The sequence below is a fragment of the Cyrtonyx montezumae genome, unplaced genomic scaffold (genome assembly GCF_038088225.1).
Source record: "Cyrtonyx montezumae isolate F1298 unplaced genomic scaffold, pur_monq_1.0 scaffold_18, whole genome shotgun sequence".
Lineage (NCBI taxonomy): Eukaryota > Metazoa > Chordata > Aves > Galliformes > Odontophoridae > Cyrtonyx > Cyrtonyx montezumae.
Window position 1 is genome coordinate 11,648,871 of NW_027071914.1, and position 16,175 is coordinate 11,665,045.

A 16,175-nucleotide genomic window follows, 5' to 3' on the forward strand; every position below is an offset into this window, starting at 1 on the left:
CTACGTGCAGCAGTGCCTCCAGCAGAACGAGAACAGCGGGAGTGGTGGAGGGGACACGGGCAGCCCCTGCCCAGACACAGGGATGGGAGCTGGGCAGCTTTGGGTCCTTCCCACCCCATCCCTGCACCTCTGGGATTTGGAAGAGTCCTCTCATTCTTTTGCATACTTCTGCCAAGCCGAGACCCTGCTTCTTGTTGTTGTAGGTATTTATGGGCCTGTTTATCTGATCTCCAGGGAGCTCGCTCTTATCTCGGAAGCAGCGAGGGAAGGGTTACGCTGGACAGCTCAGTAGACAGTATGGAGCCAAATAAAATACCAATCTGACAAAGAAAAAAAAAAAAAGAGAGAAAAAGAAACACCCAACCCCAGCCCAGGCAGGAGCAAAAAGGGACCTGGAACAAAACGGTGAGGTCAGGGGGTGCTGTGCACAGTGTGGGAAGGGGAGTGGCACCGATGCAGTGGCACAGCATGGGTAGATGTAGCAGTGGGTAGTGGCAGTGGGCTGGCACCCAGCTCAGTGCTGCTGCAGCACCTAATGAGAGCCATACAGGTACACAGGGCAGTGGAGCTGTCCTCTAAGAGCACTGAAAAAGGAGAAGAGCTTTTTTAAAACTCAGGGCTCTGGTGTCCTGCAACGCAGCAGAGCTGAGCTGCAGCCCCAGCAGCAGCCCAGCTCGAGGCCCACCCCGAAGGTCACGGCCAGGGCCAGGGCAGATGCAGTGTTATATGGTCGGTGAGGCAGGGCAGGGCTGGGGGCATCCCTGTGCCAAGCAGCCCACACCACCAGCAGCGAGCCCTGGCCCCACTCTGCCCGCTGCAGGTTGGATGCAGCTCAGCTGGGACGGGATGGGATATCCCCACACAGGAGGGAACCCTATGGCAAGGGGAGGGTCCCCCCGTCAGTGCCCCCTCCCCAGCCCGCACCCCAGTAATGACCTGCTCTTAAGGAAGCGCCTGACAGTTGTGGCAGTTTAAGGTAGCCCCAGCCCCTCTCGGGAGGGGTAATTGGGTCATAATTTGTTTTCGGTGTCAAGATGGCGTCAAAGATAAGACAAAAATCTCCAGGTTTGGGGGCTAAAGAGACAGGAGAAATCCTGACCCGGGGCCGACCTCGGAGGAATGGCCACAAGCTCCGGTAAGGAAGATGGCAGGTGAGAGATTTACAGCCAGGGCAGCTTTTTGATCCTCTCCCAACACTCGGAGCCGCTGAGCCCAGTCACAGGCTCTTGGGTCAGACTGTCTCCTGCAAGGACTGCTCAGGTGGAAGGGTTCTGCCCAGCCCAGGGCCCCTCAGCTGCGACGTTCCCAATGCTCCTCCTTGAATCTCCATGCTTGTGGAGCCACGTGACTGCGAGACCCACCTAAAGAGAAGGTGAGTTCTCAAACTGTAGCTGTAGGAACAACCTCCAAGTGTGGGGTGACTGCAGGCAGAAGGCAGATTGAGGCTCTTGCATTTATTCTTCAATAAATCCATACTCTCTGGCTTCGCACCCCCTGGCAGTCCCTGCTTGGATCCACCAACACCGTGATCTGCCCAGGCCACATTTCTCCACGCAGCCAGCAGTGCTGAAAGAAAACCAAAAGCAATGCACCCTTCCCAAGAGCATCCTTGGCACAAATACAGCCCCATACCCTACACATCTCCAGCACCAACCTGCATTGCTTCCCTCCACGAAGGGCCCACCTCCAGCTGGGGGAAGTGCACATTTACTGCTCTCACACGGCTCACGTGCTCAGGCTGGGGTGGGTACACGTGCTCACCATGGCTCTCTCTGCAGGAAGATCCCCTCCTTGTTCTGCAAGGAGCACACCCTGCAGCAAGCATCCTTGCTTGTGAAGTTCCCTTTTTTTTCCTGCTCGTTCTTTCACGTGAGGAATTCAGGTCCTGATCACTCTGAAAGACTTTACAGTAACCAGAGAGCCAGGGGAACGTATGGCATCACCAGCAGCTGAAAGCTGAGGAATCGAGAGGAAAAAGGATTCTTTTTTTCCCCCTCAGTCTGCAGCTACCTTGACAAAAGAGCAGAACAGCTCCCTTTGGGGTCCAGATCTTGAATGCGCTGTTTCCCTACGTCTCTATGCACTGGGGTTTGATGCAGTGCTCGCTGCCCTCAGCCTAACGAAGGGCCTGCACCTTGTCCAGCAAGCCACAAACTGAGGGGATTGTGATGCTCAGTGCTATCTGCCAGGCCATGGCTGCCACCCTCCCCTGCTCAGCAGGCGCAGGGATGGCCAAGGGATGACACACACTTGCCCTGTGAATGAGATCACTGCTGGATGGCAGGATACAACCCAGCTCCTCCCCTTTCCCATGAACAAGGCAGATTTGCCCACACAGGTGTCAAGGCCAGGAAAAGACACTGCAGACAATGCTCAGACACTCCTTGTGCTCAGTCTCTTCTGTGGCCACAGCTGGGGTTGGCAAGCTTGGTGATGCTGCCATCACTGTGCCCCCAGAACTCCTTGCTGCCCTGAGCTGTGGCAGGGGAGCATCCTTCCCTACTCAGTTCTTCCCTCCTTGCCTGTCTTGTGGTCACTGCCTTTCCTTGCATGGGCAGCTGTGCTCCCACCTTGGTGCTCTCTGCTGAGGAAGCACATCCTGGAAAACACTCCAAAAACAATTAAGTAAAAGCATATTAGGGGGCTTTGAGGTACTTAGGAAAGAAGCCAGTGCTGCTCACAAGGATAAGAGGTGTGAAATTAGCTCCAACTCTTGGCAAAGTGAGACTGAACGCTGGCAGAGCCATGCAGTCACCTCTTCTTGGATACAAGGAAAATAAATTAAAAAACAAAAAGGAAAAAGAAAAAAAAGCAAACCCAAGGCCTGAGGCTCTCCCTCCCCCCCTCAGCCTGCTCTGCTCAATCACATTTCAAAAACTTAAAACCATTAAACCCACATTTGCATTTTTCCCCAGTCCTCTGTGCTGCCCTTTCTGCTGAGGAGCAAAGAACCAGAGCCTGGTTTCCATCAGCACAGGGGCTGTAGGAAGGCTCACGCAGACAGCCGGACATGTTCAATTTCAATCTCCAGCAGGAAAAATAATAACAAAAAAATAACAAATAAATCAACAAACCGACCGTGTGGATGGCCTCCACATCCCACTGCAGCATCACTTCACTTCGGCTGTCTGACCAACCCAGCCAGCTCCTGACCAGGAGCGCCCTGGGGACGGGGAGCCAGTCCCAGCCCTCGGGCTCCCAGCACGGCGAGCTAACACTGCCCTCGCACGGCCGCTGGGAGCAGAGGCGATGGGATGCTCTGGGCTGGGGGGGGGAGGGCTCAGTCTGATGGCTGCACGGTTTCTGGGTGTAAATCCATGAAAAAGAGTCTGAGTGGATTCCTCCCTGGTTTGGAGCAGTGGTATCTAGCAGTCTGCACAAGTCGCAGGTTCATCAGTTTGCTCCCAGCACCGGAGTTCCCAGTACACTCGGCATGCCGAAGTTGCCCTCCTCAGCCCTCCTGCCTCTCCCCCAGCAGCTCCTCCCTGCGCTGGCAGAGCCCACACTCACAGCTCTGGGAATGACACAGCTTTTCCTTTTCCAATGGGGTTTGCCGCCCTCATCCTCACCGACTGTTCCCTTAAACCTCCTAAAAACACCAGGCAACGTGCAGGTGATGTCCTGCCAAGTTCCTACTCCTGCTCGTTGTGCCGTGCTGCTGTCTCACCTCTGGTCACGGCTTCTTCAACCCCAAGATCCTGCTTCTTTCCCCGGGCTTCCAGAGGTCCTTGGATGCAGGCAGTGAGGACACAAGGACGTTTCTGGATCAGTTCCTCCCAGCTCTCCACTGCATTTAGGTCTGCTTTTAGCTGAGAGATTAGATTCAAACCATTACTGATCGTTGATTTTGCTGCACGTCAGCGGTGACATTTGACCCAACAACAAAAAATTCAGGTAAAGTATTTTGAGTGTAAAGCTCTCAACATTCTATCATTCTTCTCTGTGATAGTCCAGGTGTCTGAAAAGCTGCGTGACAACCTCTCCCTGGCTCAAAATCAAGGCTAAAACATACCTCAGACAGTACCAGCAGACGTAGGGAACACCATGACAGGCTTCAGGAGGTCCTCAGGCCACAGCTCACTTCTTATTAAAGCAACACACACGAGGTGTCTTTGCTTACAACGGTTGGAATGAAGAGTGATACAGCAAAGTGGAATGAAACAGAGCTCTACGTGGAAGAAAGTCTCCCCTAAACCGATTGAACACTGTGATGTTACACGTAGGCATTGCTCTGGAGTAGCACCCACCACAAAACAGCCATGCAAAGCAGAACACTGTTGGTTCTGGAGCTGAAGATGCTACGAGAAGAAAAAACACAGGAGGGAAGGTAGGCCTTGTTGCTAGATAGATCATTTATTAAAGTGAAATTCAGCATTTTCTCTTTGTCAGACAGTATAGATTTAAAGTCTTATACACAGTGGAAGCAGGACGTCTCCTACACCTCGAAGAAACGAGTTCTACAGTTTTGCTATAAGTTACTAAGTAGCTTCAACGATACACAGCTATATTACACAGTTAAAAATACAAGGTGTCCAGAACATTTGGCATCATATCAGCACAACACATGGGGGCCAGAAACAGAAGAGAGAAAACACTTTTCCTCCCTCTCCCAGTAAGCCACCGGAAGGCTCCAAGCCATCCTGTGAGTTACCTGCTGCTCACCTCCGTGGTGGTCAGGACAGGAACCAACCCTGCCCTGCCAGGGCACAGCTGGGAGATGCTGGGGACGCACAGGATAGCCTGCAGAGATGCTTGTGAGGGAAGTTTGGGTTTAAGGCAGGAGCCCCCCACTACTCCCCACACTTTCTTTAACCGCTTCATGCATTTCAGACGGACGCGTTCACAGCCGAGTCAAAAACACGAGATCAGGGACAGCTGTGAAAAGTGCAAGGAGTATCTTACATTGGAACAGTTCATTTGCACTTTGAAAGTGGAAAATGAGATCTCCTCTAACTTGGGTAAGCTAGAGATGGCTAAAGGACATCAGTGACAAGAGGAGTGAGGCATCAAGAACATTCCTTCACCTTTAGGACTCTTCAGTCGACGCTGTGGGCAGTGCAAGGACTCCTTCTGCTTGGGAGACCACCTCGTATTACCCACTCTGTTAAACTGTAGAAGCAAAGTGACGCTAGTGCTCCAGGGAAGCATAATGATCTGCCAATTTAAATAAACAGTCCTCCAGCAGACCATTTCTCTTCCCTCCAACTGCAGTTACTGCTGAAGATCTCCCATTGGTATTTACATTTGGCTCAACCAAAAGACGTAAAGTGCACAGCTCTCCCCTCCTGCCCCTCATAAAACATCCATTACTAGAGTTAACACACGACGACTCTTCCCCTACCTTGCTCACTGTGGAAGCATGTTTTGCTCAGCCTTTCCCTGGGCCGTGTCCTGTTTCTTTTTCTCCCTGCCATCATGATGCACTTGAAAGCATGTGTTTACTGTGGATTGTTTTGGCTCACGACTTCAAAGCCTCTCCTCTTGTGCATAAGATCAACTTTAAACTGTGAGACAGCACGTTTAGCTCCAGCTCCGTACACCACATACCTAGTGGTTTACAGCCACATTTCTAAGGAAAACTGGGACACCGGAGTACTGGGGACAAGCAGTACAAGCCTGTCCTCCCTGCTTTTCTCAGTCTGAACATCTAAAGTGCCTGGCAAAAGAAACATTAGCTTTTAATGCAATTGCTTACTTCAGGTTGGTATGCAATGCTCTTCACGAGGCAAAGTTGCATTCTAACACAGCCTCCCTGGAAATGCACGCACTTCTCAGCCACCAGATTGTTGCTGACTTTGCTCTTCACACGTTTCAAACCCCCTTGAGTTGAGCTCAAGCCAATAACTACCAGTAATTATTTCTTCTTCTTCCCTTAAAGCGAACAGAGGGTCAGCACACAGGATAAAATCACCTCTGGTAGAGATGTTCCTGTAACTTGGGTTTCATACTAACGGCTTTGGATCTGATCAGAGGTCTAGTGAAGTTGATGCAGCTCTTCAGTGAGGATTGAGTGAGGCTATGTAATTGAGTTAGGCTTCATAATGGCTGGAGGGCTTCAAAGACAATTCCTCTGCCCCAGGGTGGACACCTCCTATGCAGGCTTGTAAGAAATAAGCTTCCATTATACCACAAATAAAAAAGGACACCTAGTCATCCTCCATGCCCCAAGGCTTGTGCTCCGTGGTTCAAAGCTAGACAGAATTTAAGGCCCAACTGTGAAAAGCAAAGTTTAAGAGGCAAAAAAACCCACCAAACATCATACCAGCCAAAGCAATCTGGGTCTTCTACCTTTCCAACGAGTCTCATCTAAAAGTGCTAAGAAAATGTCCTACCTCATGGCTTCACAAGTGTGAGGTTCAAACACATTTACTTTGAAATTAAAAAAAAAAGAGTTGGAAAGTCTTTTTTAATTGGCATGCAGCATAAGGAATCAAATACACAGAACAGTATTATACAGAATGACAATTGCATTGTTGCGTTTTCTGGTTATTAGACACTAAATGCTTTTCAAGAATCACAGGCACCCTGAACATGGATATTGCTACTGAATTGACGTGTGATTTCAGTTCATAGCATGAGAGCCAACAAGAGGCCAACCCCTCCAACAAGAGGCCAACCCCTCCAACAAGAGGCCAACCCCTCCAACAAGAGGCCAACCCCTCCAACAAGAGGCCAACCCCTCCAACAAGACATGGGCTTGCATTTGCTCAAGGCGCTTTGCTCTAGCTAAGTTGAGAACAAGGCAATAAGGCATTCGCAAGGATTTATAAGGCTATGGGGTCTGACGGCCAAAGATTCTTTTGGGGTTTGTTTTTTTCTTTGTTTTTTTTTTTGGTATCTTGCCCCCAAGCTTTCCACCTTATAAACAACTGCTAATGGCTGGTAAACATCACTTCATTATCACACATCATTTTCTTTTTTCCCCCCCCCAAAAAAAGTATAATTGCTTTAAGAGTGAAACCGAGGATCACATTTTACATCAATTGATTATTTTCAGATAAAAATAAATTCCCGGATACCACCCCTGCACAAAGCATCCCAGTGAACACACCTGAACAGATGGAACCTGCCACCATACTTCTTCAAAAAGAATCATTCTGCTGCTGGCTGCTAAAACACTCCAACAGATGCATTTACTCCTAGAAATAAAACAAACAAAAACCCCAAACTCCTTTCTTTTTTTACAATTTTGGTCTACAAGTTATGATGAATCATAACTCTCAACTCTCAGAAACTCATTTTCCCTTAGCAATGTCCTCTGACTACATGAGCACTCTGAATATTAACGTGCAGTCAGAGAAAATACCCTATAAGCAATCTGTCCTGAATGAGAAGCCACATCTTGTTGGCTGATGTGAGGATTGCTCCATCCTTCCAGTAAGGATCACTGTAAGTTGGAAATCTTTAGACACTCACAAAATACCAACACGTGATATTCTCTCCTCGCTCTCTGAGGATTTCTCCTTTCTGATGTTCTTCAATTCCATACCAAACTGAACAAGGAAATGCTGAAACCACCACACTCCCAAACTTCACGAATGGGGCATGTACCATAACAGATTATTTCTGGCTATGACACAGGACTTAAACATGCTGAGGTTCATTTAACATCTTCTTAGACTGTCAGCACACAATTCAAAGCTGATGCGAACACCTTGCTTTCAACTGTGACTTGATTCTTTAAAGAGACCTTGGGGGAGCTTCACTCGTGCCTTACCAAACATCTGATGCAGCATCATGCTGGGATTGTGGCCTGTGTGTTCTGTTCTTCAACAAAGCACCACACAGATTTGGATTCACAAAACGCTAGCCAATGTTTTCAACTGTTGAGTTCAGTGCTAAAGGCTTGTTGAGAATATACTCTGTGTGGAGCCTTGGCATCTCGCGTCAGAAAGGAGACGATGGTTAGGACAGCATGAAAACAGAGTGGTGTTTTAAATCAGGAGATCCCCTTGTATAGAATTTGAGGTCACTGGAGAGCAGACAGATGCAACCAACAGTTACAGTAGCTCCTTTAGCCAAAGTAACTACGGTGTTATTTATAAGGACACCTTGGCTTTAAATAACAAAGCCAGAGATGTTTCTTTCTACAGCACCGTTTGTGAGCAGCAATCCACCCTCCATGTCACAGAACTCTTAGGGAAGGTCACAAAAGGCAAAGCTTCCATACATTTGCTTGCTCGCAGACACAGATGAAATGCACCACTCTCCAGCTAGCTCATCACCTTGGTGACTGTGCTATGCCCATTAGCTCAAGTTTCATTTACACTTAAGCAGAACACACTAATCCATACTACAGTTTTGTGACACCTGCTAAAGTCCAGCTTCGATATAAAATCCACACTGCTTCTGATTGATACTTGATCTGGCACAGAGATTAAGAGACAGACTTCTTAACCCACTGTTTCACCTACTGTCATTAAGCCCTGAATCCAAGGGAAACACAAAGGAATGAACTGAGAGAGCATTTCTACCAACACGATCAATCCCAGCCTATTTGCCTTGATACCTCATTCCGAGGAGCTGCAAAAGTCCTCAAATGCTTACAACTAAGAAGTGAGCTCTTAAATTAAAGAAACTGGAAAAAAGTGATTCTAGAAAGTTGTTTGGCTTCCATTTTGGGGGGGGGAGAGAGAGGAAAGTGAAAAAAAGAAAAACGATTTTCAAACCAGCTGAGTAGTTTGCTGAAGTAGATTTGGTGAGCTGGAGCATTCGTAGAAGTTTGAGACTTAAAGCACTGACTCAAGGCAAGACAGAGCACATACATGTGGGGAGCAAGCTTCAGACAGACTGCTGACCCACGCACCTTGACAACGCATTTTATTTCTGCTGCTATTCCAGTCCTGCATGAATGCACCGTGCTTGGTGAGACAGCCTGAACTCAGTGAACAAAATCCATCCGTGATCTAAATTGCACTGAGATGCAGATTTCCAGAAACACTTTAAAACACTAAGTTAACAGATTCCGCAGTCCTAAAAGCTTACTCTGTTTCCTTGTTATTCTCATTGCTTTATTCCAATGTGACCTTTAAATGAGGATGAGAAGTCTTCAGAAAAATGCTGTGCACATGTTCTCAAATATTCCTGATAAGAACTGTCTATGCTTTTCTGTCATCCAGAATTACTGCATAAAAAAAAATTACAATATACTTCAAAAGTTTTTAATATATCTAAAAAGCACAATACCAGGTGCTCCTTCAAGGGCTCTCCTATGCCAAGTCTTGTTAGTCTTCATTCTAGTTGCTTGCTACTTTCTGATTTCTGGTCCAGCCTGCTCTTGTTGTTCTTCACCATATAGATGAAATAAGCAAGAGTCTCTTTCTCATTCACAGGAATATTCCTGAAGTGCCGACTGACAGTCTGGAAGGACAACATGCAAAAAGACAGAAGTTAAGAAATTTAAAGTAGAAATAACAAGAACTCTGGGCTCCCTGCATTTACCAAAACTGATTTTAAGGTTGCTGAGCACAATATACTTTTAGGCAAACATGAACCAACTCAAACTGTCAGTCCTCATTTACCTCTCTCACTCTCTCCCTTTACAGCTGGAACGTTCATATGAGCAGAGCACAGTCTTGCTATGTCAGCAGTATTTGCAGCCAAAGTACAAGCAGAATTTGAAAGCCAGAAAGTCCTCCTGCCAAAGCAGCACATTCTCATTTCATGCCGAGATTATCTGGAAGAGTAAAGTCTTCCTGCATCTCTATATTTTAAGGTGGGTGTCAGAAATACCGAAACACTTTGCTATGTGAACCAGATGTAGTAAAGTCTTAAGAGTCCAAAGGAAAATACCCTGGGTAAGCATTCACCAAAAGGAATCCCTGGGGATTTGCAATGGGAATGTCAGGGTTCAGTTAAGGATACCCACCTCAGATTTGAGTGTGAGCCCTGAACCATAGCTGCTTTTTTTTTTTCCCCTCAGAAAATGAATGTAGGAAACACTGGAGCTGGCTGAGGCCTGCTTGCTATACTGAAGAAGCTCTTTCTGGCACCCAATACAGCTCCAGCACTGGATACTGAGGCAGGCTGAGCAATAAGTCACTGCAAGAAGATTTATGGAAGTTTGAGTTTTCCTTACGGTGGGGTAGCAGCAGGAGTCTAAGAGCCTCAGGCAGCAGTGATTCAAGCATGGGAGCTGGACGAGGATCCAGCGTAGTGTCAAAGCTGCTCAGACTTCACAGGAAATCTGGGAAGTGTGTGACAACTTTAAGTTAGGCTCCTTTTAAGGTTTTTTTTTCTGCTTGCACAGTAGGTTTTCTTTTAATTTTTTCTTCCTCCCTCCTGGGCATATGCATGGTAAATTGCTTAAGTATGCAGTCCTTCATGGCGGGAGGCATCCAACAGCCTGCTTACTTACAATGTGACAAATGTGATATACCAATGAGGATATACAATCACCTTTCTCCTGTGTGCACTGTACTATACATTCTCTATATTCTCTACATTCATTCCCTAGCTGACAATGCAAGAATGAAGTGTTTTGCTGTCTTTTCAGGTTGATCTTTACAGTAATAGCAAAACTGTTCAGTCTTTGTGAAGATAGCTGTGAAAACCCCAGCTTACAAAAATAACCTCATTATCACTCAGTAACTGCTACAGTTCCTCTAAGTGTCGAGAAGACACTTCCTAGAGAATGCCTTCAGGAGTGACAGAAGAGCAGATGCACGCCAAGCACAACTGCCCTGACTAAGAGTTGCAGTGAGTTACTTCTCAATAACTATGGTGTGAAAGAAACAGTGGAGCTTTTAACTGAAGAAAAAAACCAGCCCTTCTATTGGCTTAACAGAGAATCATAAGACATCAGGACGAGGGAGGGAAATAAGGAATCTGAAGTCAGACAGTGATTTTGCCTTAAAAAAATAAGCAATTCCAAACAGATCAAGCAGCTGCAAGGAAATAAAAAATAGGGGCACTTAAGGTGACTATTAATGAGTAAGTTTTAATTTCAGTAAAACAGCCACCTTCAGCTCATGCTCAGGCCAATCAAAACCAGGTTTGACTGTGTCTGTAAGTCTGGAAGGAAGGGAAGCATGGAAAAGCAAGTTCCTAAAACATGCTTTAAGAACAAGCTTCCAAGATTTCCATGACTGCTCCTGGTGAATGAAAGCACACAGCTCTCTGTTCACACCATCTCCCAAGATCTGCCATGGAGCACATGCTACATGTTAGTGAGAAAGTCACTACAGGTGTTAGTGTCCAAGAAATGGGCACTTCAGTATAGGAGCAAAAAAGGAATTTTAGTAACAAGAGATAATACTACCATTTGTCATCACTTACTTCTGCTAGCTGAGCCTTGTTGAGTCCAGGCCTAGTCTGCAGCTTATAATGTCTCTTATAACGTCGCAGAGTATTCACCTGGAGCTGGAACAAGTCAACCTGGAGGTGAAACAGAACAGAGGATGAGCACCATCTTCAGCATCTAGTAAGCATTGATGCAGAATGATTTAAAAATAACTACTTCCTTCTCAACAGAACTGCACCTTGCTCACATTCAGAGCCACGTCAGCTTCCCTCTCTGACAAAACTAAATCTATTCAATACTTGTTAATGCTAAAAGACTAAAATAGCCTCAGGGAAATACAAAATTTTGTTCTGGTTCACATACTGTCAACAGAATTGCTGGCCAATTTCTACTCTCAATTACACCTCTGCAAGCTCTGAGCAAAAGGAAGCCTTTTGTTCCCATAAGGTTTAAGACCCTCACATACAAAATATCAATTTAGCAGGCACTGAACAAATAGCTTGTGACATAAGACAGAGCACAGAGATAAAACGTAATATAAACATATCAGTGCAAAGAGCACAGTTTATGAGCAGGTTGCAGGGGGAGGCTACAGGAAGATGAAGATCATGTGGGAAATGCCATGTCTCAAAGACAGTTCTGCTTCCCCCCCCTCAAAAGTAAGTGACATGAAGACTGACACACTGCAGAGTTCCATGTTTGGTAACGTGATGAGCATCCCTCAGGTTTAAAACATCACACAGCCTACACACACTGTGGCACTAACATTCTTCCATGCCAGCTGGGCTGTCACAGCCAACCTGGTAACTGATGTGATATCAGTACTGTACAGTTCCAGCAGAAAACCAGATGGAATAGAAGCAGAAACAGCTACAACACAGGGTCACACATCCTTAAAAACAAAAACAAATCTCAGTGCTTTCTCCAAACCTCCAAGCAGAAGGTGCATGGATTGTTGGCATCATGTCTTACTTTTCTCCTGAGGAGAAATGCTTTCTGCCAGCACGGGTGCCATATCCAGCAGAGGGCTCTGCTGACATGGCCAGAACTCAGAGCCTCCCTGAATATTACCTTTGCACAACTTTATACAGTGATAACAGTACCAGAGTCGTCAAAAAGCAAACACTGCATACAACAGGACAAAGGATGTGATTCTATCATTTTGTAATGCTGAAACAAATATACCCATTTCCTTAAAATAAATAAACGTTACCAATACAGTCTATAACTTGAATGTAATTTTAAGCAGTGCTAGAAGTACTACATACAAAGGTCTGCAGAAGCCTACTATATCTCTGGTTATCATCAGATATTCAGAGATTGACTGGTTACTCTATAGAGTCTTTGCAAAATAATTCATGCTAGGTAACAAAGAACCATATCAGAACCCCAGTCACCACTGTAAATACTCAGTATTGTTACCTTCCAGAAAGGTAAGAAAGGTAATGAAGTTTTCTTACCTAAAAAAGGTAAGATACCCAGCAGCTCCCTGTTTGGAAATGGTACATACACAGAGCTGTGCAGTTAATTGGTAAAGAATCTGCAACCACTTGGTACCTACTGACCTCTGGGACATCCGTTTCATGCTCAGGAGAGTCGCCTCCATCATCACTTGTCTTCCTTTTCCGTTTGTTTCGGACACTTTGAATAAAATTCTTGTGAAAATCACATATATACAGATGTCTGACCTAAAAAGCAGAAGTGGTAAAAAAGCAATCAAATCAGGCAGTGTAAAAATGGCATTCAACAGCAGTCACTCAGCCACCAGTATTACAGAGTACCTGCTTACTTACTTGTGTCTAACATTAAGAAGTTTCTAATCTTAAAACCCAGTCATGAAATATTACTTACACTACAAACACTAAAAACAAGGAAAACGAAGGACTCAAGAGCTCCTGCTGAACCTCTGCAGATAACATATTTCTTTTTTATGGTTGTAATCACGTGTCAGAAAAAAAACAAACAGTGGACTGTCTGGAGGAAATGCATCTGCTTGAGGAATTAATGAGGGTGCTACCAAGAAAAATGTTGCTCTCTTCCAGCCTTGTGAACTTTCTGGTTTGAGCAGTACATGAGATTATTAATCTAGGCAAACCAGAAGTTGGCTAATTGCCTCAATTAAAAGAAGCAAACTAAGAGCAAAGGCACCCCTTTGCTGTAGCTTATCTTGTCACGGACTCCATATTTTAACCAAAATTATCTCACTAGAACTAGCATGCACACAAAAAAAGGACCACAAATGATCTAAATTATTTGCTACCAATAAGATAAGAATATCTATAAGTGATGCATGCACCCTGCATTTAGAAGCCCTTCATGCAGCACACTTCATACTCTCCGTTTTGAGATCATTAATCCGATTTCCTCTTTTTATCTCTGAAACCTTTAATCTGGCAACAAAGACTTTTTTTTTCTAGGATGAAATAACTACACCACTAGACAAATCTGCTGCAGACTGCGATCAGCAGAAACACAATTTTATTCCTAAAACCCCAGAGATTTCAAATTCACTCCTCCTCCTCCCACAGCGTTCTGTAATCTGGCCGTTTAAAAGAGACACAGCCTTTGCCAAACCGAAGGACACAGAACTTCACCTTCTTTGTTTTTCAATGTTGTTAATCTGAGATCAGATAAGCACAGCAGGCAGAGCAGACTTCCGGCAACAGTCTCACTTCTGAGAAATGCCCTCTGCAGTCCCCACTGCTGCTCTGCTCTACATGCTCTCTGCCCAGCAAGCCAGTTTCTATCTTGAGCTGACAGCTGTCACTTCATGGCACAAAGCAGCCAGCAGCAAACCAAGCTGCTCAGTGCCAACCAGCCAACACGTGTGCAAGCACTCTACTTAAAAGGCACCTCACATTCTGAGTTTGATGCAACGGTTTATTTTTAAGTAACCCGCTCCACTATTGCACTCATTGAATCACAGAGCCGCATGGGCTGGAAGAGACCTTAAGGATCCCCTAATTCCCAACCGCTTGCAGGGCTGCCACCCACTAGGTCAGCCTGCCCATCCATCCTCCTTAATTAACAATCAGTTAAGCTTGAGACAGCAACCCGCACTGCTTTATTTCACCTAGTAGCAAAAGCGTGTTCCAGCACGGAACTGAAACAGCAGGACAGCCTCCAAAGCGGAGAGCAGCCCGTCTTAAACAACACCCGCTGTCCTCCCCTCCGCACCGCGTCTCTCAGTGCCACCAGCAACCGCTATGCATTACGTCGGGCCATTCCCCGTCCTACCAAGCTCCGGAGGTGGGCGAGCGCGGTGCAGAGGCAACGGGAGCACCGAGCCCAGCTCCGCGCTTCGCCCCCACACCCCAGGGGAACTGCAGGGCAGGCGGAAGGCTCAACCTCCGGAGGCCGCGACTCACGCTTTTGTCGATGTCCAACTTCAGCTTCTTCTGCGAGATGCTCTTCTGGATCCTCTTGCTGAAGGACGCGTTGCCCGCGGGCCGCACGCAGCGGTCGCCGTCGTCGATGAGGCAGCAGCTCTGGCCGTAAAAGGGGGCGGCGGGCGGCCCGTCCCGGCTGTCCTCCTCGGTGCTGAACCCATTCATCGCCCACCCGCCCGCGCCTCGGCCCCGAGCGCGGAGCCGACCGCCGCGGATGGAGCCGCCGCCCCGCCGCCCTTCAGCGAGCGGCCCTCGGGGGGACCCCGCCGCCCGCCGCGCACGCGGGGGCCCCCCACGCCCGCAGGGGCCCCCTCACGGGGGGGGGGGAGGGGAACCCCCCGAAGTCTGCCCGGGAGGGAGGGACCGCCCGCCGCCGCTCGCTCCCAGCGGTGCCCGCGGAGATCGGGCCGGGCCGCGCCGAGCTCAGAAACACCACTGCCCCCCGGGAAGCCGGGACCCCGCTCGCACTGCCCTCACACTCACACACACACACACAAAAAACCGCCTCCCCGGCGGCGGAAGTCCCGCCCCCTGCCTGCAGACTCGACGCTGGTTGGGCGGAGCGGATGGGGGGGCGGGGCGTAGCTCTGCCGCTCTGTGAGCCTATTGGGGGATAGCGCCGTCCGTCTGCGACACAGCGAGGCCCCGTCCCTCCACCGCACTCGCACGGCAGCCGGAAGGCCGGGGAAGGGGGGGGGGGGCGCGCGCCGTTGCCAGGCATCGCGGTGCCCCCCCCATCCCCATCTGCAGCGGCCTCCTCTCGTGTCCTTATGGCCGCGCACGGAGGAGGCCTGACGGAACACGGCGGCTCCCCAGGCCGGCACCTGCCTCGGACCGGCGGCAGGAGCCCGCCTGAACCCCTGGGTTAAACAGACACCGTCAAGAAATAAACGTAAAATTGGTTCTGAGCGCTGCATCGCTGCCCTCGTAAATTACTCCTTCAGACACAATCCGGACAGCACCGGGAGCTGTATGAAATATGTACGATTTCTAATGATGCAACAGAGAGAGGGAGAGAGGAGTGAGCTTGGAAGCGCGATCCCAAAGCAGTCTGAGCGGGAACACGCACAGAAACACAAATCCCGGTGTGCTGGGGAGAAAAGGCATCACCTGCAAATGGCACTGCGGAAAAACGCGTCTTCCCGAAGAAAAGACTTCGTGTGCAAACAGAAAAAGAGTGTGCTGTGGGATAAGGCGTTGCTGTGAAGTCTGAACTCATGCATGTGGGACAGTGGAGTTCAGTGCAGGATGAGCTGTGCTGAACTTGCCCATCTGAAATACCTCAAAGGCCCAGACAGTGACACCGGCACCTGTGGCTTCTCCTTCCTCCAGGACAGTCAAAAAGTACTGCAATACACACGTTCTGGGCAGCCCTTGCATCACCGAGTGTGTCTCAGGACAAATCTTGAGGGTCGGGCTCAGTCTTAGTAGACTTCCTCAACATCTCTGTGTCTTAGTTTTTACGGCTGGTGCTGTCAGACAATGAGTGACTTATTTGTCCCTGCAGCTGAACCACAGTGCACTTTCCTGGGGACAGCACGCCC

The 16,175-nt window shown here is 48.0% G+C and overlaps 1 protein-coding gene across 1 annotated transcript; it reads right to left on the minus strand.

The window, feature by feature from the left end:
• Window positions 1-8,805: 8,805 nt before the first annotated feature.
• On the minus strand, window positions 8,806-14,918 carry SAP30L (SAP30 like). Its single transcript, XM_065734698.1, has 4 exons — window positions 14,611-14,918; window positions 12,808-12,930; window positions 11,278-11,376; window positions 8,806-9,360 (listed from the first exon to the last, which is right to left on the minus strand). Exons 1-4 carry the CDS (start codon window positions 14,794-14,796, stop codon window positions 9,232-9,234), a joined length of 537 nt encoding a protein of 178 aa, XP_065590770.1. The 5' UTR covers window positions 14,797-14,918; the 3' UTR covers window positions 8,806-9,231.
• Window positions 14,919-16,175: the final 1,257 nt, after the last annotated feature.